This window comes from Cyclopterus lumpus, chromosome 2 (assembly GCF_009769545.1).
Source record: "Cyclopterus lumpus isolate fCycLum1 chromosome 2, fCycLum1.pri, whole genome shotgun sequence".
Taxonomy (NCBI): Eukaryota; Metazoa; Chordata; class Actinopteri; order Perciformes; family Cyclopteridae; genus Cyclopterus; species Cyclopterus lumpus.
The window spans coordinates 10,593,448-10,617,790 of record NC_046967.1 but is presented as its reverse complement, the minus strand read 5'-3'; the positions used below and the strand labels follow the sequence as shown (position 1 = coordinate 10,617,790).

Here is a 24,343-nt window from a genome sequence, read left to right as displayed (position 1 = left end):
ATGTATACATACATGTTTGTATGTATACATACATGTATGTATGTATACATACATACTTGTATGTATACATACATACTTGTATGTATACATACATACATGTATGTATACATACAAACATGTATGTATACATACAAGTATGTATGTATACATACAAGTATGTATGTATACATACAAGTATGTATGTATACATACAAACATGTATGTATACATACAAGTATGTATACATACATACTTGTATGTATACATACATACATGTATGTATACATACAAACATGTATGTATACATACAAGTATGTATGTATACATACAAGTATGTATGTATACATACAAACATGTATGTATACATACAAGTATGTATGTATACATACATGTATGTATGTATACATACATACAAGTATGTATGTATACATACAAACATGTATGTATACATACAAGTATGTATACATACATACAAGTATGTATGTATACATACAAGTATGTATACATACAAGTATGTATACATACATACAAGTATGTATACATACAAGTATGTATACATACATGTATGTATGTATACATACATACATGTATGTATACATACATACTTGTATGTATGTATACATACATACATGTATGTATACATACATACTTGTATGTATACATACATGTTTGTATGTATACATACAAGTATGTATGTATACATACATACAAGTATGTATGTATGTATGTATACATACATACATGTATGTATGTATGTATACATACATACATACATGTATGTATGTATACATACATGTATACATACATACATGTATGTATACATACAAGTATGTATGTATACATACAAGTATGTATACATACATACAAGTATGTATGTATACATACAAGTATGTATACATACAAGTATGTATACATACATGTATGTATGTATACATACATACATGTATGTATGTATGTATACATACATACATGTATGTATGTATGTATACATACATGTATGTATACATACAAGTATGTATACATACATGTATGTATGTATACATACATACATGTATGTATGTATGTATACATACATACATACATGTATGTATGTATACATACATGTATACATACATACATGTATGTATGTATGTATACATACATACATACATGTATGTATGTATACATACATACATACATGTATGTATGTATACATGTATGTATGCATACATACATACATGTATGTATGTATACATACATACATACATGTATGTATGTATGCATACATACATACATGTATGTATGTATGTATACATACATACATACATGTATGTATGTATGTATGTATACATACATACATGTATGTATGTATACATACATGTATACATACATACATGTATGTATGTATACATACATGTATACATACATACATGTATGTATGTATACATACATACATACATGTATGTATGTATACATACATACATGTATGTATACATACTTGTATGTATACATACTTGTATGTATACATACTTGTATGTATACATACTTGTATGTATACATACATACTTGTATGTATGTATACATACTTGTATGTATACATACATACTTGTATGTATGTATACATACTTGTATGTATACATACATACTTGTATGCATACATACAAACTTGTATGTATGTATACATACATACTTGTATGTATACATACATGTATGTATACATACATGTATGTATGTATACATACTTGTATGTATACATACATACTTGTATGTATACATACATGTATGTATACATACATGTATGTATACATACTTGTATACATACATACATACTTGTATGTATGTATACATACATACAAGTATATGTATGTATACATACATACTTGTATACATACATACATACTTGTATGTATGCATACATACATACATGTATGTATGTATACATACATACATACATGTATGTATGTATACATACATGTATGTATGTATACATACATACAAGTATGTATACATACATGTATGTATGTATGTATACATACATGTATGTATGTATACATACATGTATGTATACATACATGTATGTATGTATACATACATGTATGTATGTATACATACATGTATGTATGTATACATACATGTATGTATACATACATGTATGTATGTATACATACATGTATGTATGTATACATACATGTATGTATGTATACATACATGTATGTATGTATACATACATGTATGTATGTATACATACATGTATGTATGTATACATACATACAAGTATGTATACATACATGTATGTATGTATACATACATACATACAAGTATGTATACATACATGTATGTATGTATACATACATGTATGTATACATGTATGTATACATACATGTATGTATGTATACATACATGTATGTATACATGTATGTATACATACATGTATGTATGTATGTATACATACATGTATGTATACATACATGTATGTATGTATGTATACATACATGTATGTATGTATACATACTTGTATGTATACATACATGTATGTATACATACATGTATGTATACATACTTGTATACATACATACATACTTGTATGTATGTATACATACATACAAGTATATGTATGTATACATACATACTTGTATACATACATACATACTTGTATGTATGCATACATACATACAAGTATGTATGTATACATACATACATACTTGTATGTATGCATACATACAAGTTTGTATGTATGCATACATACAAGTTTGTATGTATGCATACAAGTATGTACATGTTAGTTCTCACCTGTTCTCCTTCTCTGCTCCGACCCTGTGAACACAAAACATAACTGATATAAATGTGTACAAGTGTATGTGTATATATATATATATAAATGCGGGTCAGTACTCACGGTCCCCCAGAGAAAGGGATTGATCCAGTCCTACAAGAAACCCTGATGTCCAGCTGGAAGCGGGCTAGCCGGTCTAACATATATATATATAAATAACATTAAATTAATCAGAAATATACGCTATAATTCTTTTTTTTTAATGGAATATCTACATGTGTATAGTGGCCCATTTCCACAACTACCACTCCAGTGTTCTAATGGTACATTGTGTTTGCTAATCGCCTTAAAAGACTAATGGATGATTAGAAAACCATTGTGCAATTATGTTAGCATAGCTGAAAACAGTTATGCTAGTGAGAGAAGCTATACAACTGCTGCAAATGGAGCATTCTTTGTTGAAAGCAAAGTTTGAAGAACAACATTAATATTTCAAATAAAAATCATTATTTCTAACCTTATCAATGTCTTGACTATATTTTCTATTCACTTTGCAACTCATTTGATAAATAAAAGTGAGTTTTCATGGAAAACACGAAATTGTCTGAACGGTAGTGTATATATATATAAATACATATATGCGGGGTCAGTACTCACTGTCCCCCAGAGAAAGCGATTGATCCAGTCCTACAAGAAGTCCAGCTGGAAGCGCGATGATCACCGGAAACTCCATCCTGCCTCCCTTCTTCTCGCAGGCTACGTCGTCCTCAATGAACCCTCCGCGGGTTAGCCGCTAGCTGGTCCAACATACATTATACACATATACACATATATATATATATACACACATACATATAAGCTAGTCCACCGCACTCCGACCATGCTTTCAACCCAGCTCACTGTCCTCTGTGTCACAAACACTCAGCTCGCACCAATCATGAACTCTAGCTTCTGATTGGCTCCCGACCCTGCAAACACCTGTGAACACCTGAACCAGCCCACAAAACACAACTGACATAACATATATACATACGTACACATACATATCTAAATACACATACATACATATGTATATACATACATATACACATATATATACACACACACAAATATATATATATATACATACATAAATATACATACATATGTATGTATATATATGTGACTGTTGAGGCTGATCTCACATTGCTGCCACGCTCCATCAACACTCTTTAAACCAGACGATAATAATAGGAAATACTCATTAAGTGTGACATCAGACAGCATTCATCACGTTCACTTTTACTCCTCCTGACTCCTCCACGGTTAGAAATGGACGGCGAGCTGAAAAACATTGTAAACATTATCCATTTATTTAGATATTCTGATATACTGTCGCTTTATTCTAACTTTGCACAAATAGAAGACATAATTTGACGAACACATTACCTTTAAAGGGAACTCAGTTTTAACAGTTCAATGGCCCTGTGGCAAAAAACAACAACACGGATGCGCCTTCGTACTTCTCCATAGATTCAACACCGTGAGATGTGTTGTTATGGATTTGAGATAGATATGTTTTGCACTGTGATAAAAAATGTCTTAGGTTGCCATGGAGACGGAAACGTTTTCTCACTGCATTTCCTTTGCGGTAACGTCAAACGTTTTGGGTCTTAAATTAGGTCGAAACGGGAGTAATGACCACCATGTGACGTCAGCCAATGACGACGCAATACGGGATGAATATGTGCCATAGGTCACACCGACGTGTGACCTATGGCACATATTCATCCCGTATTATGGGATTCAACATCGTCACTACTACGCTTGGTGAAGCGGGGTCAAATCGGCGTCGTTTCGACCGCACAAAGATGCGTTCAAAAATAAATACTGATGTTATTGAACATCTCGATCTTTTGCCACTGCGTGTCCACGAACTATACAAAGTGGACATTTCGGAGGTATGAGTTTTCTTTTTTTTCTTTTGCAGCAGACAAAACGCATTGAAACCGACAGACATGTACATATTTCTCCGTTAAGGCATGGAATAAGCAACGAGGTCACAGCCCCCGCCGCTGTGAGACAACATCGTAGACGCACAAACACTTAAAAAACACGACCAGCACTGCAACATCGGGACTGAGGGCTTTTGGAATTGATATTTTTACGCTGATGTACACAAAGATACCGTCTTTGGTCACATATAACATATTCTGCCGAGACAGCGAGCAGCACAATACACACTGCAGAAACACAGTTGAATGGATCTACGTTATGATTGGAACGAGAGCTGAAACAAGTGAAAAAAACATTTCTCATGTCTTACATATCACATAAAATGTTTAAAATCCATATACTTTACTCTAAATCACCCTTTTCATTAAATATAAAGGCCGTAGTTTGGCCCACCGCTTTAGAATAGCTCTTATAGATAGACTGTCTGTACAAGTTCTGCACTGCCCTCCTTCCATCGCCATGGCAACACTTGGTACAAGATATAACTCCTCCTCTTTTCATCGTATATTAGCTCTCCGCAATATAAACATTCAAATCTACAGCATTCATTTGTTAAATATCAATTCTTAAATATGTCAGATTTTTTTCTTTTTACAATTGAGCATTAATCTAAAATTAAATTAAAAAATATACCTTTCGTCTTCAAAATACAGCATGACTTCACGTTGCTACGACGACGGAGGCAAGCAATAAGGTAGAGATTGCTGCTAAAGTATACATTCAACCCTGCAGTGTATGCAGCCAGAGGAACAGACAAAAGACAATACGGTTAATATTCAACACTGCAGGAGATGGAATAAGAGACCTCCAGAGGGAGGGAGGGTAATGTGTTGTACTCTTAATAGAGACGCTCAGTTTCAGGGGAAACCTGATGGGGGGGGGGGGAAAGAAAAATGGCTTTCACGATCCGAAAACAAGTCGATGGTTGAGAGGCCAGAAGAAGCCACGCTTCTTTTCAAACGACGCACTTTCAGACCCACGGCGCTGTTTTCGCTTGTGACGTGTTTGCAGCACCTCGTCCGTACCCTGCAGGTATTTGGCCACAGATAGAAAAATACAGCGCGCCTGTCCCCTCAGACGTGGGACTCGTCCAGGTCCAGGTCGACCGGGGAGAAGGGCAGGGGCCGCCGGCGGGGGGAGGGGTGGGACAGCAGCGGGGTGAGGAGGGGGTTCTCCGTGCCGTCGTCCTCGCTGAGGTGCAGCAGGGTGTCGCTGCGCGGCAGCAGCGCGGTGGTGTCCTCGTCCCCGGGGCTCTCTCGGATCCTGGGAGGCCCCGACGGCGGCGGCGGCGGAGGCAGGAGAAGCGGCGGCAGAGGCGGAGGCAACGGGGGTCCGGGGGCCGGCGCCGTGCCCAGCACCGGGAGCGGTGGAGGGAGAGGGGAGGAGGTGCGGGACAGGGGGAGAGGGGAGCAGTTTCGGGAGAGGCGCAGCGGGGAGCAGGTTCGGGATGGGGGTGTCGGGGTGGAGGGGCGGGAGATGGAGGGGGGAGGGGAGAGGCTGCTGCGGAGGCCCCACTGCTCTCGCTTCTCCTTGCTGCTTATGATGATAGGAACCTGGGGAGACGATGTCGTGGACTTTTATAATGCACGGATGAGTGGTTTTCAGCAGGTAATGATGATTTCACAGTTCCTCCCCCCCCCCAGTCCCGTCTCTGCCGGTCCTACCTGTGACTTAGCGGGGCTGTGTAGGTCGGCAGTCACCGTCGCCAAGGAGACGGAGGGCACTTCCAGGGTCGGGGACTTTGAAAGGGCAATACTGGGCCTCCTGCCCTCAGCTGGAGGGTTGGTCGTGCTGGGAGTCTGCTGCCCTTGATTCTCAGTAAAGGTCACTGACCTCTTTTGGTCTCCGTGCGCTGCGGGTTAGGGCACACACGCATGCGCACGTGGTCAAAACAGAGAAAACGGCACCAGCTAGCGACTCGCTAACACACAGGCATTGATGGAATAGGGAGGGGGGGGGGGGGGGCAGGGACCGGGAGGGGATGCAAGACAGACATGCAGAGCGCCCTATTGGGTGAGGTTTATTTTTTTTTAAAGGGGGCGGGCCGTTGCAGGACGGAGAGGAAGGGGTTAAGGGTCGTGTCTCACCTTCACAGTCCAACAAAGTTTCTTTATTTTTAGAGCAGAGTGAGCAGAGTCAGTGTGGTGACCAGGAGGAACAACGGACAGCATTGGAACAAAGACGGGAGGTTTATGAATGGGGGGAGGATGGGGACGCAGACATTAAACATCTCAATGGGATCCTTATGCTTCATGGAGCAGTCTAGATTTGGCTTGTTGTTGCTCATTTTTATATATACACACACATTTATACATGTAAAGGCTCGAGTGCTGTTACCCAGTGGTTGGTTCTTGGGCTGCATGCTCCTGCGCGTTGTGGAAAGCCTCGCTCCAGATCGACTCCGTGGTTCATTCTTCGGAATGGACAGCAGGGGGCGTCGCAGCTGCAGGATGAGACTTTTGAGTTATATAGAGAATATATATGACAGATGCTTTTATTAAATGTGCTGGATACAAGGAGTATACATATATAAGGGCAATGACAAGTTAACCAAAATAAAAAATATTTTGATTACATTTTATTGCTATTGCTGTTGTTTTTCGGGATAAAAATCTTTTCTTTAGTGTCGTTGAAAGATCAAGTTAATGTCCACACCTGTCTGAGGCCTCTCTTTCTTCCCAGAGGAGGCTGGAGCAGAAGGTTCTGCTGGCCCGGTTCACTCTGCACACTGGCAACCCTGGCACATTCAATCAACACACACACACACACACACACACACACAAACCAACCCACGCACACACAAGAGACACATAAATACATCTACATGAAGAAACCCCCCAAAAAAAGCCACCGCATCCCCAGCTGAGCTCATTTACCGACCACATCTTTGACCACAATAAGATGTCGCTGCTATTCTACCCATTCACTCTACTCCACGACACACACAATAAGTTACAAGACAAATAAACAGTGCTGCCATGGACACACACTGGACAACACAACAAGGGATAGTAGGGGCTGGAGTAGCAACGCTGATACATTTTAAAAAAAACAAAAAAACACCGTGTGACACGGTTAAATCAAATTGTAATTGGGCTCGATCAGAATTGGAAGTTCTCAAAAGCAAAATTGGACAAAACCGGAACAAAGAAAACAAGCGTGTCCTCATGTTCTAGTTGCCACCCCAGTTCCCTCTTGCCCCTACAGATTGGTGTCCAGAGTCGGACGCCCAATTTGATCAGCGAGAAGCCTGATAGACACGGAAACGGTATGAAACATCATGGCACCGATGGGAGAGAGGCTGACTTCAGTGATGGCACATCAACTGTAAACACCCACAGCGAACAGAGGGGACACAGAGGCGGAGCTCCCTGGCCCCGGGGGCCCTCTTTGGTTGGTTTTTAAGGGGGGGTAGGGGGCCTGGTTAAGATAGCACAGCAGATGAGCTGAGAGGATGAGGGTCAGTGTGGAGCTCAAGAAGAAGAGGGAGGGGGGGGACAGAGACAAGGCACACTGGACCCACACAGAGAGACACAGAGACAGGTAAGTGGAGGGTGAGGTGTGGCGTGGGCCGAGGCGATTTGATTGGATGCGGATGAGTGATCGACAGGCGAGGCGGCCAGTAGAGGGCGCCGCCCCGAGGCGATGCCCCTCCCCACTGGCGGACAGATGCAAGAACGCACCGACGGGACAGACACAGAGAGAGGGCCACTGTACCTAGAGAGGTTACCCTCCTCCAGAAGGCCCTGGGACTCATCTAGGACATTGGGTTCACTGTAAAAAGGGAGGGCGGAGGGGGAGAGTGGGAGTTTAGGGAGAGCAGTCGAGATCCGTTACCACCCGAGTCCCTGAGCCCAGACAGTGGGGTGAGGTGGGGGTTTGGGGGGGAGAGACAGAGCTCTGACTACGACATTCTCACCAAGAGTCTTAGCTAGTTCACAATTCTGCCCTGAGACTGTAAAACAAAAACATTATACATCAACAGAGATATACACAGAAAAGAATGGCTGTGGTTGTGGGATATGACTTGCTTGGTACTTTTCATTAATATTCAATTCTACATGCCGAGATCTGAATCGAACGCGGTGAATACGGGAATACTTTCCGCGGAAAAACACACTTCGATGGGGTTCACACGGTTGGAATATTCCGGCGTGCGTGCATGCGTGTTGTTCTACGTCACCTGTGGCTGGGCAGCAAGGTGGTGCGGGGAACCTCGGGCTGCGAGGCCGCGGCGAGGCCGCTGGAGAAACGCCGCTGCGCTACCATCCGAGGCAAAAAGGCTTCGTGCTCGCTCACCACGCTGGGAATGCTCATGGAGTCATCTGGGGAATAAGGGAGACGAGGGGGGGGCGGGGATGGAGACGCGGGTGAGTTCAGTTCAATTTTTCCTACCAAACATTTCCCGAGAAAAATAAACGAGAACTCTTCTGACTCTCTTCGTCGTCCTCGTCGGTGCGGCTCAGCGTGTCCTGGGAGGGTTGGCGCGACGGTTGGCTGTCCTGCTCCCAAACCGTGCCGGTGCCCGTGTTGGAGCGCGACATCGTGGCCAAACTGAGGCGATACGCCGACGTGGAGGTGCCCACCGTGCTGATGGACGTCTTGCCCTGGTAAGCTGTCGGACGAGGCAAAAAAAAGCGCACGTTAGTAAAATAAAAGAAATACACAGATTTCCACAACGTAAACAAAAATGTACGAAATGGCAGTTTTTTTTCAGCGGCTGACCAGAGCCGCTGTGCACAGCCTCCTTGAGGATCTTGAGTTCATTGTTGAACTCTGCAAACAGGGAGCTCTTGCAGAGAGGCCTCGGGATGAACCGCCGCTCCAGCTGGTCAGCGATGTGGTGACGCGCCGTGATCTCCTCCTGGGAGTCGGCAGGCTGCGTCAACAACTAAGGGGAACACGGACGCACACGGACCGGTGAGGAAGACGAGGAGCCGACGCGGTACAACGGAGTGCACGCACGACTAAAGTGAAGGAAATGCGCTGGTTCTTAACCTTGCACTGTATGAAGGGTCTCAGCAGGACAAAGATGGGAATACGGGTTCGGACGATGAAGTCGATGAAGTCCCAGAAGGCCAAGCCGCCCACTTTTCTCAGAGCCATCTCTTTCACCTGCAAGCTCAGCCGGTACCACTGGTTTCCCAACGAGCGCTCGAAGCAAACCAACACCACCTTCAGAGCTGCAGAGGGACAGCAAGAGGATGAGAAGGGACCAAGGACCGGCACTAAAATGCCGAGCACCTTTCATTCGTACCCAGGTAAGCCGCCTGGCTGGTGGACTCCGCCAATCCCTCTCTGCGCAGATCCTTCCCCGTGTCGCCCGGGGTGGAGCAGTGAGCCGGGGAAGCGTCCAGCATGAAGTTCTTTGTGCGGGAGGTGGAGATGATCCGGGGGGGCAGCAGGATATTGATGACCGTCTGGAGGAGCAGGAAGATCTCCGGCGGCTCCAGGTGGGGGCTATCTGCAAGGGGGACGACGACATTTGTACAAAGTGATTCAAGTGTGGTTGTGTTTTAATTCTATGTCACCAGGAAAGCATGAACCCCGAGCTGCCCCAGACAACCAACGGGCTTTTACCTTTGCTTCCAGAGCCCACGGTGAGCACGAAGGGAATGAGCAGGTTGAGCAGCATCCCCTCTCGCCTCTCCTGATTGGTGAAAGGTGAGATCACATGGCTGAGAGGGAAGTCCTCCTTCAAGGCCTGGGACGGAAAAAAGAAAAATGAGGAAAAAGGACAATTAAGAGCTGCCGGTGAACAGACGTCCAGCCGTAGAGCCAGATGGGTGACACTGACGCCCGACCTGGATCTGCAGCGCCACCAGTCGCACCACCGCTGTGCTGAAGGGCAGCGGAGGGGAGAGGTAGGGGCTGAGGTGGAGGAGAGGAAGCCCGTCCGCCACGCTGGAAGGACCGACCACACCCATCACCTGGCAACACACACACAGAAGACACAAGTCTCAAAACCATCGCAGGGAACGGTTGTGCGCGGCGGCGGCCGGCGGCGTTCCCGTACCAGGTTGACGCAGACGTTGATCAGCGAGCGAAGGTGCGGGAGGAAGGAGATGATTGGCTGCCGCTGCAGGGTCAGGCAGATCCCCTCGATCAGGCTGCTGGCTGCCTCCCACTCCACCTGTCTCCTGGAGAACACCCACCCATACAACACCACCCCGCACCCAAATAAAGCATATTTTTTATGAATTTAAAAATGGACCGAAGCACAGCGAGACGTTTCTCGCTCTCATTTTTTTTAAATGACTCGAATGTGGCACGATATTAAATGTAAAGCAGAAGAAGAAGACCATTAACATGAAACACTTACCCCTCGGCTAACATTTTCCTCCATATATTCATCACCTCAATGTGGTGAAGGCCATACTGACAACAAATAATGCAAAGCCCACAAACACAGCCAGCTGAACAGACCCTGGTGTGAAGCACACACCTGTGACCAGTGTTCCCTCTGAGCCGGCGACGCTCAGTCCGGTGTCACGAAGGAGGACGACATTAATATCATTATATTACGTCATGTTATCAAAATAATACAATAAATAAAGTAGGATTGAGAAGCAGCTATATCCGTATATTTTTATATTCTGCAGCCTCGCATACTTTTTTCATTTTCTGTTCAAGTGTAAATTAAATTTCCATTGTTTAAATTAAGTGTTTCTTTTTTTCTTTTGCAATTTGAGCTGCTTTTGTGTCCGTAGTGTGCAATGCAAATACAGTTTAATACTATTATTATTATTAACCGTTAAACATTATATACTGGATTGGATATTATTGTAAGGATCATGTGGCCATTTCAATTAATACATCTTCTTTGTCAATGTATATGAACATAATGTGATGCAAGTATGAAGGATGAGCATCAGCATCTCTGAATGAAAAGAAATGTAGATTAGATTGTTGTTTATTTGTGTTACATACCACTGAGAAGAATGAGCCTCACTATTTCCACACGGGGAGGTAAAACGGATCAGAAATATTGTTATTAACTGGATGTGACTGTTTGTCTGAAACCAAAATCATCACTCGTGACACAAGACTGGACTCCGGCTCCGAGGGGCGACACTTCCTGCGAGCCACTCTCGGTGCGCACTTCCTTCCGCGCGCCCGGGGATGCATTTTGAACTCCTCTCGCGCACGCACGCCCACAAGTATCCGCATGACAACACGCCACAGCAGCACTTACGGTACAGCACCCACGAAAGGCAGCGTTACAGAGGACAGTGCCAAGAAGCCGTCTATCTACTTTGTACACACCACGGCAACGATACACTCACGGGGAGACGGAGAAAGAAGAGGGATCGTATTCAACAGACCTGGTGCATAATGCCTGTGGGCGAGCGCACCTGAGCGTAGGCATCTTGTGTATCTTGTTGAACATGCGGTCCAGCCTCTTGAGGATGAGGATGAGGGCGGGGCGGACGGCCTCGGACGACCAGTCGGTGATGGGCAGCATCTCCATGATGTAGCGCCGCAGCCCTCGGCTCTCCATGGTCAGCGTGTCGTAGGGCGCCAGCTTCAGCAGGGCGTGGGCGATCTCCGCCAGCCTGGGAGAACCACAGATGCATCTTCAGTGTAACTCAACAGTGCTACAAGAGATTAAAAGACATGTCATATATATCCAGAAATCTGGAAATCTAGATTTAATAAAATGAGTGTACCCGCAGCATCATCCATAATTTGATACTCTTGCTCTTTAGACAGACTTTTATCAATCAATCGGACGTCATCCGCCAGTAAACCTCATCACCTCATGTGGGACTTGATGTCCAGCAGCTCCAGGGCCGTGACCCGCGGCTCACCGGCGACGTTCTGCAGGATCTTGAGTCGCGGCCCGCAATGTTTGTAAAACTCGGTGCAAATGTTTAACAGCGACTCCCGGGGCCGGCGGAACTCCTCCCTGGCGATGCGCTCATCCAGCTCCTCCCTCGGCATGCCCTGGCCTTCCTCCAACAGGTGGAGGTTGTCCCTGGGCACATGCATACAAACATGGGTCAGGTGTTGTCTGTCGGACCACAGGACTGCGCTCATCTATCCTGGGACTGTCACGAGTTATTCAAAGTGAGGGTCCGGACCTGGTGTTGACCCCCCCTGACATGGCGTGGTTAGCTGCGGTGCCTCCTTTATGGCCCTGATCACAGCGGGACATCTGGGGAGCCGTCATGGGCCTGTGGGTAAAGTTATGAGGATCGTGAGCAGCTAAAAAAGGACACAAATAAAACTGTTTGTGTTTTTTTCTTGGTTGCATCGGGGAGAGTCGGACCTTGTGAGGGTCTCTGAGCTGTAGAGGAGGGCCTGCAGGGATGTGGCCAGAGCAGCGATGGCTGCGATCTCATCCCTGGCAGCCGAGGCCGACTCCATTGTCACCGTGTTGATCTTCAGCTTCTGGAGGTGGCAGGGGACCAATGCCTCCAGCACCATCAGCATCTGGAGACTGGAGAGATGCACGCGAGCCATTAGAGGGCAGAAAACGGCCTGCTGTGGAAAAGAAGAAGAAAGGATGACGTATGCTTCCGTACCTCCTGAAGGATTCGGGGGCGTAGGCAACCACGGTGACGCACAGCTTGATGGAATCGCTGACGGAAAAGGTCAAGTCCTCATTACCGTAACAAAAATCTGCAACAACAAAAAGTACGGCGTTAGCGAGAGCTTTCCAGACGCGACGAAGGCTTCCTTCATGTGAAAAGGGGACAGTCTACCAAGAGAGCGTAGAGGTTTCTCCGCCTTAACAAGCTCCAGAGCGTCCAGAGCGTCCTGGGTCTCACCCTCCAGAGAGATCAGCAGGTCAAACAGACACTGAGCTGACACTCCTTTAGAAAGACCAGTACTGGTGCTGGTCTGGAATCGCAAATGAAGACAAGAGGGATTTATAAAAAAAATAAAAAAAAGTATCCCATTTATTTGAATATATATATTTATGCGTGTGTGTGTCGTACTGTGAATTCCAGCAGCGGCGCCACACTGGCAAACAGCTGCAGGACGAAGGGTTTGCGGTGGAGGATGTAGAACTGCCGGCAGCAGAACTCGATGCCCTGCCTCAGTAGAGGGTCGCTCTCGTAGTCGGCGTAGACCTGTCACAACGACACAAAGGGGCACGTGGGGCTTCCGTTTGCTTTTGGGCGTGCAAGTCATACAACTATCCGCACCTGCAGCATGGTGGGCAGGATCCACTGGTACCCGCTCAGGGAGAAGAGATGGTTGAAGTGCACGGCGGTGTTGATGGCGGTGGCCGTGTACTGCCTGAGGAGGGCGCTGTCCTCCGGGTGCAGCAGCAGAGCCCCGTTGAAGACGTTGAGGAACAGCATCATCTCGTCGCCCCAGGGGTACTCGCTGGGCATGCCCAGGAACATCTCCTCCAGCAGCTTGATCCACAGCACCTTGTGGAGGGTGTCCAACCCAAACAGCTCCTTGCCTGGGATGAGGCGGGGACGGAGGGGATAAATATACGCGATTCCAGTGTCCGACGATACCGTTTTGACTCTGCCTCACCTTGCGGCTCGTTGACTAGCGAGAACTCTGCGTCGATGGCGGTCCGTGGGAAGGAAGGCAGGCGCAGGAGGTCTTCCTGCAGCAGGGAGACGTGGGATTGCTTGTGCACGGCTGGCATGTTCTGAGTGAGGGAGATGAGGAAGAGGACCCGACCAACTTCCTCTAGTTTACGGGAAAACACCTGGAGGAAAAAAAGAAGCAGAGTGAGAAGGAAGTAGACACTTCAACCACGTTTTTTAACCAAGTTATTTCTATACGCTGTTGATTTAATGCAGACTAATTTCACCTGTTTCTGGATGAGCTCCTGTCCTTTCTCAGGCAGCATGTGGACCAGGTTGAGCTGAGGAGAGACCGATCTCCGGAAGGGGTAGATGTCTCTTACATATGTCTGGAGGAGGTAAATAGCGATATTGTTTTGGAAATTAGACATGAAAATGCTCAAATATTGCCTCAAAACCAAGAAGAGCAAGTCTAGTGATATCCATTGCTAGCCACACCGAGAAAAAACCTCATGCATCTGCAGTACCTTGCTGTAATGGATGAGGTTCCATCGTTTGTCCATGAGGAAGTAGTGTGCCGATCTGGCCTCGGGAATGTTGAAGAACTCAAGGCACTCCTGGTTTGAGGGGAGAAAAAATATATAGTTTTTGACAATAAAAACATGTGACAAGCTAATAAAATACAGAGTTAAACATCAAACGACACATCTAATAACCTCAAACTGCTGCGCTTAGGTACCTTACCTTGAGGAGGGCTTCAAACTGAGTGTCTTCATGGACCGGAAGCTGCGTTGGGATGTCACATTCGTTCTGCCCGTGCACCACCAGGGTTTTAGTTCCTGCATTCCACATCGCAGAAAGAAAAATATTCAAAACATATCCGACGTATTTTTTTTTGACGTCGCCCTGTTTAAAGTCAATGGACTGAGTTCACCTGGCATGGACGCAGTGACCAGCAGCTTGACCTCACACTGCTCCTTCTTCATGGTCTGCTTGAGGTCCTTGAAGAAGAGCCCCTCCACGTAGCCCACCACCTCCCACAGAAAGGTCAACGTGGCCGAGATGGCGTCCATTCCCCACTCGCACGGAGTGCGCACAAAATACATGATCAGTCCCACCTGGCAGGAGGGGGGAGGGGGGAATTCATTCGGGGAGAACCGATGGTTAACTGAGTTTAGAGAGTTTTGAAGAAAAAGGTAAAGTGTTATCTGTGGCTTCACCAGGTAGTTGAAGAGGATATGAGAGGTCTGGGCCGGCAGATCTCCAATGTTGAGCAGGAGCTTCCTCAGCATGTACATCAGCTCATCCTGACGTGACAACACGAAGGGTACGAGTTATGTAACATTTCACGTTTTAAGCCTTTATCCTCATTGACGTACCGTACCCCCCCCCCCCCCCCCCCCCCCCCCCCACCTCCGGGTTCTGATCTGTCACACCTGAGGCTTTGTTTCACCTACCTGTCGATTGCTCACTGTGAGTTTCTCCAGGAAGTGGCGGAGGACGAGGGCCGGATCTTCTATCAGGCAGTTCCACAGGATTTGTTGGGCAACAGCACTCACTGGAAGTATATGACGCAGATATTATATATATATATAGATAATGTATTTGTTTTTTATAGTTTTTTTTGTTACTGAGCTGCAACTCATTTCTATTTTCAACATAGAGTCTGAAGACAATGGACACCGACCGGCCACGCCGTCCTCTCGCACCTCCCCGTCCTCCATCAGGTGCACTATCGGTAGGACCGCGGCGCAGATGCATGCTGGGAAGACGGCTTGGGGCGGCTGTAGCATGTGGTGCGTGGGAGTGTGTTCCGTTGTGTTCTCTTCGTCTGGCGGAGGACAACAAGGAGAGAATTTTCACATAAAAAAAAATAAAAAACATGCTTTGATAAAATTTCTGATTTTTTTTTTGGGGGGGGGGGGGGGGGGGGGGGGTTTCATACCTTCGGCACTGGCCAATGAGCGGACGGACCACACAGAGCCCCGACGGAAGGAGTAGTTCCTGTGGGAGTTGCTGGAGGCGCAGGACGGGCTGACGGACAGACGGCGGGATGCCAGGTTCACCACTTCTTCTGCTGGCGGGATCAACGGCCGACACGACCAGCACAGATACGGGAAAAACAAATAAAAAACGACACGGCGTCAGGGAACACGGCATCAAACGTCATAATATATGCGCCCGTGTGCCCCCGGAGGCCCCACCTTCTTCCTCCTGCTCAGGCGGGGGGCTGCACGTGGGCTCGTAGCACGCCTCCTGGGCCACGGGGATGGCCGTGATGATGCTGGCCTCGCGGCCCAGACGCCGCTTCTCCTCCTCCTGCTGCAGGTTCTTCAGGATGTGCTCGGCCCGCTGGTGGGAGCGCGACACCGCCCGCGCCGAGAAGGATTTCTGGAAAGAGGGAGGGCGGCGTTTGATCGAGCGGTCGAAACACGCAAAAAAAAAAAAAAAAAAAGGTTCAGAGTGAGGGCAATTGGAACAAATTAATAGAATTTTTTTTTTTTTTCAGGAGCGTGTGCGCCGCAGCTATTCTACAGGCTCACGGTTACATCTGAGGATGAATAAAATGACCGGACAACACATTAATACAGTAACTCTCCTCCAGCACATCGACCTCATGCTCTTAACAATATCCCGAGCGTCACAAAGAACACTGTTGTTTTCTCCATATTTTCAAATCACGGCAAATAAATGGATTCAGACTGGAATTTGGAGAATTTACTGTATCGTGTGGACAGTAAAATGCCTCACAGCATTCACACAGTTGCTCGTACACACACACACACACACACACACACACAGACCCCAAAATAGGCTGAACTGCACGGTATGGAAAAACAAACACACACACACGGCAAAGTCATTCTCGTCCAATGACCATGCATCAAAAGCACAACGAAATGTCTGAATGTCCGACGCATGCCGTTGTTTTTTTCTTCTTCTTCTTACTCAAAGACTTTCTAGGTGTGGTGTTGTGTCACTGATCAAGATGCAAGTATCTGAAATGACCCATGAAACCGCCCCAGCTCCTGATCCACGATGAAAGCCTAAAAACACTGAATGGAGAGCATTTCCCTTCCTGTCAGTAATGATCTGAGGTAACAAGATGCATCAGCACAAACATCCGGACATAAATACCAACTTACTATGGCATGGACTGACTGAATTAATGTGGAGAACTAAAAACAAAGACAGTCGATAGATAAATTATAAAACAGGTGCTCGCAGGTTTTTCATCAAAATCTATGAACATATTTGGATTTTCATGCTTTTTAACCAAGAAAAAAAGACAAGAAAGTACAAAATAATATATATATTTTTTAAAAGGTCCTGAAACATGTATTACATGAATTATATTGTTCTTGAATTAGCAGATTTGGTGCAGTTGTTTACATTACAAATGTATTAAAGCAGGTCTAAAGTGCATCGTATCTGCTTTTGTGGACTGTCAAAATAAGGCAACTATTAAAAAGTGACATGTTTTTTTAGTTTTTTTACAGGTTATGGGATTGAAAAGGGTCAGTTCACCGACATGATGAAAAGAAACCCACATTTTCTCACTTGTATCCAACCACGCTGATAGTTTTGATTTAGTTTGACCGCATTTTGAGATACAATGCAGGTGGTTTGGATCTAATCAGACCTGTACACATGATTTTAATCTGTTTAATAGAGTCCACATCATGCTAATTACTGTGAGAAGGGCTGATGTTTCTCAGGGATTTGACAATAACACAAAGTATTAACGAGACATTTCATTTAAAATCACAAATGTCAACCTTATGGTTGAAATAGAGCAGAAAGTCTGTACAAAACTGTTCCCGGCATGGCTAAAAAACGACATCAATGTGTCCCCGATACTCTGGATATCTCAAAACATGGAGAAACTAAATTAGAGCAATCTGCGTGGCTAGATAGCGCGACAGGGAAGTGAGAAAACACGTGTTTTTGGGGTGAACAGACCCTTGAATTTACAAGTCAGTGTGATTTACCACTACATATTAATACTACTGCTACTAAAGAAAAAACGCAATTTTGCTGTGCGTGTTTGGCAACCCACTTGATTCGGGGGCTCAGACTTACAGACTGGTCTTCATTGATCGTGTCCTGCACGCTGCCTGTGTTCTGGGGCACCCAGGGAGGGTCAAATATGGGGACGCAGGGCATGCCCAGTATCGGAGATGGCAGAGTGAAGTTGATGCTGGGCGGAGGGATCTGAAACAGATGAATATAGTATAGATATGTAAGCCCCATATGAGTGTTGTCCTTTCTGGACGCCGTTATTATTTGTACCTTAAAGATCTGCTGGGCTCCTTCCTCCATGCGAGGCCACACCTGGTAGCGAAAACGCCACAGCGTGTAAAACTTCAAGACGGAGTTGATGCGCTGGCAGGCCTCCTGGTGCTGGAACTCCGCCATCATCATCTCGGTCACCGCGTCGGGGACCTTTACCGCACACAGGAGGAACATGGCAGCTGGAGGGGGGTGGAATGAGGAGAGGATGAAATACAAAAAGGTTAAAGCCAAAAGAAAGGTGGAAAGGGGGATGAAGAGACATACGAGGAGACCCCCCCCCCCCCCCCCCCCCCCCCCCCCCCCCCCCCCCCCCCCCCGACTCACCGGCAGCAGCTGCCATGTGTTCGTCCACGCTGAGCAGGAGCTCCCAGGCTGCGGGCTGGATGTCTCCGTACATGTCGTCGGTCAAGATGGGAGCTGCCTTGATCAGCAGCGAAAGAGGGGCCGGCGACAGGCTCATCACCTGGGGAGAAACAAAAGAAAAGTCCGATGGACAGCAGTTCGGTTATAGACGGTTCATTTGGTACCATTCTGCTTTAATTAAGTCTAAAAATGAAAAATTCTTTACCTGGTTGCGGATGTACTTGAGCATGCCGGTATCCTTCTTCCCCTCCGTGTTGGAGTCGGTGGGTCTTCTCTTCATGGACGGGGTCCTCAGGCAAGACTTGTCTGAACACTGAAGGCACAGACGCGTTTACCGTTAAGCGCCACACAAACAGAAAGGAGGAGAAGAAGAAGAAGAACAAACAACAACAACCTCCAAAGCCCACCTCTTTGCTCTTCTTGGCCCGGGCCCCGAGGACGCCCGAGGAGGCGCTGTCGTCTCTCAGGCTGTCCACCATCTCGCCGTACACCAGCTTGATGGCGCGTACCAGACGGGCGCAGGAGCGGCTGTGGTGCTGGTAGCAGCGCGGGTGGCAGAAATCTATGTGGGTGCAGATGAAACTCTGCTGGTTGCACAGCAGGATCATAACCTGAGCCGAGAGAGAGGGGAGGGTCAGTGTTTCGGATTGGAAGACGCCATATGCACTCATGTCACGTATTAAAGGCCCGTACATGGAGCCAGGACATGTTGCGGTGGTAGTTGTCCTCCGCCCCTCCAGAGCCCTGGCCCTCCGGTTCTATGCTGGGCTCACTGGTGCTGAAGGGACTGCCTGCAACCGTACACAAGCACATGGAAATGGTCCACTTATATACCATCTGATCTCTAGTGTGAACTACAAATGGCCGAGGCGAGCGATGTCGCCCGTGCCTTACCGATGTCGGTCACAGTATCCCTGCTGTGTGTTTGCGAGAGCAGGCCTTCGTCGTTCTCTGACTCGGAGTCCTGCCGGGGCATCTTGGTGCTCTTGAGGCTCCCGGCCCGGCGGATGGAGGACAGCGAGCCGCCTTTCTTAATGCGGAAGCTGCGAGCCCCTTTGATCTGGAGCAGCCGGGAGCCTCCGATGCGGATCTTTCGGATCGGCGCTGGAGGCGAGGGGAGCGGGGCGAGATTATCTAAATTATTTTTCGAGGTTAAGCAGACGGTAAAAAAAAAAAAAACAGACGGCCTCCTCCGTACGACAACCAGATCTCACCCTGAACTTCCTGCTGCTTCTTGTCGTCGCCGGCGGTGGTGTCGGACTTCAGCGTGTGGCTGCTGCTGTTGAGCGAGTCGTGTCCGTCCTCGTCGTCGAGGATACCCGCGAAGCTGATCTTCCTCTCGTAACGCTGGCGGCCGAGATCCGGGTCCAGGCGCAGGCGGCAGCTGTCCAGATCCTGCGGCCGGACGCAAGGAATCACAACGTTTTGCATTTTAATGTGCGGTGGATTAAAAACGTACTGAATGCATGTATTTATGATATGACTACTGACCACCAGGGGTTCAGTGCGTGGGCGTGGTAAGCAGGGAAAGGTCTCTCGCAGGAAAGTGGTGATCTCCAACAACAGCTGGCAGGCAGCCATCTTTAGGGCAAAGGGGCAGCCACATTTTGTAGGATTGACTGTGTCTTGAAAGAAATTATAATAATGCGGTTAGAACACACAAACCTCCACACGTCGTTCTCAGTGACACTGCTAATAAGCTTAGTCTCCGACTCACTGTCATCCAAATAGTCCTCTTCCTCGTCTTCTTTTCTCATTCTCCGTTTGGTCTCCTCGTCGAAGATGTAGCCCAGGATGTTCGCGGGGCTCTCGCTGTCCGAGTGACAGAGCTCACTGAGCCTCGCGCCGATGGCCTGGGCGGTTTATAAACACACACAAATACATTAAAATGGCCGTGTTGTACATTCATATCCGAGAAAACCCGACGCCGGAAATTCCGTTAACTCACGTCTCCCCACTGGCAGAAGTGTTTGGCCGCGTTCCACTGGAGCTTCTGGTTCCTTTTGTTGCCCACGACGGGGGATCGACCCCTGGAGAGACCTCGCTTGGTGATGTTGACGTGGTGGCCTTTCATCCACTCCGGCCAGTTGCCGCGGTTACAGCGGTGCACAAATCGGGCACACTCGAGGAAGAGGGAGGCCCGGGCGACGACCGGCGCTTCCTGGAAGAACCGAGACGTGCGGGTAGAGGATGTTAAACGCCTGGCGTGGGGGGGGGGATTAGGAAATGTGAGTCCTCAAACATACCAGGTCCAGAGCGGCGGCGAGGATGGAGGCGTCGGGGATGGTCCCCGGCTCGCAGCAGTTCAGGAGGAACTGGAAGCGCTTCATGCCCTGGCGAATGGCGCCCAGATTCACCACATTCTTGTTCTTCATGGCCTCCTGGCTGGCGGCGAGACGCTCTTGAAAACCGTGGGGTCCTGAAGGAAAGTGTGAACGAGGAGAGGAGTGGAGAATAGAGTATAACAGAACAAGTGAAGAGATTTATTCTTCCTTCTTTTGTTTTAAAAGCATATTTGGGTGACTGCACTGAAGATTAAATATAGACATTGCATGAAGCAACATCACCATCCAGGACATTTGACAAAAAGCGCCAAAGAGCCACCAACAAATGAAGCTGGGTGAGAGATGGACACACAGCCATCGGCGGTGGTTACACTTGGATTTCAATTGAAGGGGGAGAGAGAAAAAAAGGCCATCTTCAGGTCTCTTATATAATATATTTTCCATAATGGGATGGATGAAATCAAGTGTAACCAAGGCCGTACAGAGGAAAGCTGTCTGTGGACCATTCTGCTTTTATCACTTCACTGAAACTCAGGCGTTGGGAAAAAATACCACCAGACGTCACCACAGAAGAGACGGAGAGAGCGCCGACAGCGTCATGCTTTGCCACAGTAGCACAGAGAGATATATATATACGCTCGACAGTAGAAAGATGGTTTTTCATAGATATATGAGTGGATCTCACGCCTCCGTTGTTCCTCTCTTTCCACCAGTGGGTGAAAGAAAGAGGAGGAGAGGGAGGGGTGTTCATTGCTGAAGAGAACAGGAACGTGCAGAGTTGGAAAGGAGGGGATGTGACGTTGGTAATATAAAGACATTTATGCCAATTTTCTTTTTTTTGTTGCGTACAAACTAGACACTGATGGGTTGACAGTAACACACTGAGGCTAACAGAGGGGAGCAGGCAGCTATCCGGCCGAGCTGACATGGAGAATGGACGGACGGAGGAACTGGCAGAAGAGGAAGGACCAACGAGTTGCGAGGCGGAGACACGACACCACACGGACAAACAGAGGGAGGGAGAAAGGATTAAAGGACGATGGGGGCGTGTGGGGTGGGGTGGGCGAGGGGCACCCCGGGGTCGGGGAGGTCTACCATCTTTCTCTTCTGTGTGGTGAAGCTTGGATGGATTCCTCCTGCCAGACCTCCATTTACCGAGCCGCTTGAAGAAATTCTCCTCCTCGTCCCTGGCGTACTCCGGCCCCACCGCGACCCCTTCGGACATCTTCACGGCGCTGGTGAACTTCACCTGAGACGCAGGAACACACACCTCGGCATTCTACCGTATCCCTCAAAACGTATTTCACCTTTCAAAATAAAAGTCTAAATGCTGTTTCAGAGCCAAATGCCCAAGAAAAACCAACGACATCATTTGTATCTAATATCACAACAATGCTGTCGTAGTAGCGGTCAACCCCTCCCCGCCCCCCTCCCCTGACCTTTGAACTCTGGCGTATGAAGGAGAGTCGGTCCACGGAGCTGATGTCCAGCAGGTCCTCGACGCCGTCGGTCAGTCCAGAAAGAGAGGATCGCTTCAGCCAGTTGCCTGGAGACACGCGAACAAGATGTGCATGAACAAGTGACACTGCAAAACAAAGGAAATGTATAACGTCTTGCAAACACAGGGTTATGAAGGCGCGCACACACACACACACACACACACACACACACACACACACACACAGGGGAGAGCATTCCCTAGTCGCCACATAGATTCCACAGACTGAGGTTCATTCAAAAATCATACAAAAAGGCACAAAAAATAAATTTGCATGAGACTCCGGGGCCGAGTGGCATTTGCAAATTACATCGTCGGTCACACCGGCAAGTGTGTGTGTGTGTGAGAAAATAAAATGTATTCAGATTATGTTGAGTGTCATGTGTGTTTTTGCCAATTTAATGTGAATATTTACACGAAAACCAATGTAATAAATGAATCTACAAATTAAAAAATGTGAATTAAAGGTTACTGAATGACCACTACGACACTAGTTACTGCAACCCTGCTCATCCCGATCCGGTATATATATTTACATATCTGAATGTTGAATTTTTTTCGGATACAATTTTGCAAACACAACTCGACACCCGGGGAGGGGGGGGGGAGATGACCAAACACAAACAGGCGTGAATAAAATAGTGCATGGAGATGGTTCCACATCCACATACGTAGGACAGAGAGAGTGAGTGGCAGGCGAACAGTCCTGCGGCATGCTGAGTCACAGAGGTGGGGGCGGGGGGGACAACAACAAACAGACCGGAAGGAGATGAAGGGACTCCATGTTCCAATGTGTGACATACAAAAAAACAAACACACGGCGTGTCAAGAAAGATTTTCAAGGCTGAACGCCTGGGACGGCAAATGAGGCATACACACTGTGGGATGATGTGGAAGCTCAGAAATCAGTCAATATGCCATCTTTGACTAAATACTGACACTCTTTGATTAAAAGTTATGTATTTAGTTCACTTCTTGGGTGGGGGAAAACCTCTTTTAAGGGGAAATTGTCACGTTTATTTAGATTTGACACGTTAATCTTAAACCTGATGAAATGCCCTCTCACCTATCGGCAGCTTCAGCTTCTTGCGAAGAGAGATGCGGCGAGACCTGGAGCGAGAGCGCCGGTCGGTGGTAGTGCCGGAGTGCGCGGTGGTGCACTCCGAGGTGTCCTGCTCCGATTGGCTGCTGGTGTCGCTGGCGGCGCTCTGCGACTTAAACATCTTCCTCCAGAAGTCCTTCCGGCCCAGCAGGGCGCCCGGTAGCTGCTCGTCACTGGAGGGGAGCGGGAGGAAGGGTCGGGGGTTTGAACACGAGGATACAAACTTCAGCTTTTAAAAAAATGGGGGGGGGGGGGGCGCAGAGGAATGGCAGCTGGGACTCGACATAGATGGCGCTATATGGAGATGGTGTGAGGTGGACACTCACTGTTCGGGGGTCTGGGGGGGTCTGCTGGAGATGTAGCTGCGACACTCATCTGCAGCACTGGACACCTGACCCTTCTCCCCGGACACACCCGCCTCTGACCTACACACACACACACGCACGCACGCACGCGCGCACGCACACGCACACACACACACACGCACGCACGCACGCACGCACGCACGCGCACACACACACACACACACACACACACGCACATGGTTTTGTTCGAGAAGAGTCAGTGACGTTTTAG

At 47.2% G+C, this 24,343-nt stretch overlaps 1 protein-coding gene across 1 annotated transcript in view; it reads right to left on the bottom strand.

Moving 5' to 3' along the window:
* Positions 1 to 5,799: 5,799 nt before the first annotated feature.
* LOC117744889 (protein unc-80 homolog) overlaps positions 5,800 to 24,343 on the bottom strand; it is a 33,021-nt gene continuing 14,477 nt past the window's right edge. Inside the window, exons 19-66 of the mRNA XM_034552911.1 lie at positions 24,094 to 24,192; positions 23,732 to 23,940; positions 22,607 to 22,713; positions 22,263 to 22,416; positions 21,129 to 21,301; positions 20,831 to 21,043; positions 20,600 to 20,735; positions 20,374 to 20,507; positions 20,097 to 20,277; positions 19,777 to 20,016; positions 19,576 to 19,673; positions 19,290 to 19,493; positions 19,088 to 19,195; positions 18,844 to 18,982; positions 18,517 to 18,698; positions 18,307 to 18,438; positions 16,428 to 16,614; positions 16,169 to 16,300; positions 15,911 to 16,054; positions 15,681 to 15,781; positions 15,444 to 15,530; positions 15,158 to 15,341; positions 14,968 to 15,062; positions 14,751 to 14,840; positions 14,511 to 14,612; positions 14,225 to 14,405; positions 13,882 to 14,147; positions 13,672 to 13,806; positions 13,435 to 13,573; positions 13,255 to 13,351; positions 12,999 to 13,169; positions 12,811 to 12,903; positions 12,486 to 12,704; positions 12,052 to 12,282; positions 10,743 to 10,866; positions 10,531 to 10,656; positions 10,307 to 10,430; positions 9,984 to 10,190; positions 9,725 to 9,909; positions 9,452 to 9,617; positions 9,162 to 9,341; positions 8,910 to 9,051; positions 8,444 to 8,500; positions 7,382 to 7,463; positions 7,064 to 7,169; positions 6,814 to 6,834; positions 6,391 to 6,578; positions 5,800 to 6,300 (exon numbers count right to left, since the gene is read on the bottom strand). Of these exons, the coding sequence (XP_034408802.1) occupies positions 5,800 to 6,300; positions 6,391 to 6,578; positions 6,814 to 6,834; positions 7,064 to 7,169; positions 7,382 to 7,463; positions 8,444 to 8,500; positions 8,910 to 9,051; positions 9,162 to 9,341; positions 9,452 to 9,617; positions 9,725 to 9,909; positions 9,984 to 10,190; positions 10,307 to 10,430; positions 10,531 to 10,656; positions 10,743 to 10,866; positions 12,052 to 12,282; positions 12,486 to 12,704; positions 12,811 to 12,903; positions 12,999 to 13,169; positions 13,255 to 13,351; positions 13,435 to 13,573; positions 13,672 to 13,806; positions 13,882 to 14,147; positions 14,225 to 14,405; positions 14,511 to 14,612; positions 14,751 to 14,840; positions 14,968 to 15,062; positions 15,158 to 15,341; positions 15,444 to 15,530; positions 15,681 to 15,781; positions 15,911 to 16,054; positions 16,169 to 16,300; positions 16,428 to 16,614; positions 18,307 to 18,438; positions 18,517 to 18,698; positions 18,844 to 18,982; positions 19,088 to 19,195; positions 19,290 to 19,493; positions 19,576 to 19,673; positions 19,777 to 20,016; positions 20,097 to 20,277; positions 20,374 to 20,507; positions 20,600 to 20,735; positions 20,831 to 21,043; positions 21,129 to 21,301; positions 22,263 to 22,416; positions 22,607 to 22,713; positions 23,732 to 23,940; positions 24,094 to 24,192 (7,372 nt within the window). The remainder of the gene's footprint in view (positions 6,301 to 6,390; positions 6,579 to 6,813; positions 6,835 to 7,063; positions 7,170 to 7,381; positions 7,464 to 8,443; positions 8,501 to 8,909; positions 9,052 to 9,161; positions 9,342 to 9,451; positions 9,618 to 9,724; positions 9,910 to 9,983; positions 10,191 to 10,306; positions 10,431 to 10,530; positions 10,657 to 10,742; positions 10,867 to 12,051; positions 12,283 to 12,485; positions 12,705 to 12,810; positions 12,904 to 12,998; positions 13,170 to 13,254; positions 13,352 to 13,434; positions 13,574 to 13,671; positions 13,807 to 13,881; positions 14,148 to 14,224; positions 14,406 to 14,510; positions 14,613 to 14,750; positions 14,841 to 14,967; positions 15,063 to 15,157; positions 15,342 to 15,443; positions 15,531 to 15,680; positions 15,782 to 15,910; positions 16,055 to 16,168; positions 16,301 to 16,427; positions 16,615 to 18,306; positions 18,439 to 18,516; positions 18,699 to 18,843; positions 18,983 to 19,087; positions 19,196 to 19,289; positions 19,494 to 19,575; positions 19,674 to 19,776; positions 20,017 to 20,096; positions 20,278 to 20,373; positions 20,508 to 20,599; positions 20,736 to 20,830; positions 21,044 to 21,128; positions 21,302 to 22,262; positions 22,417 to 22,606; positions 22,714 to 23,731; positions 23,941 to 24,093; positions 24,193 to 24,343) is intronic.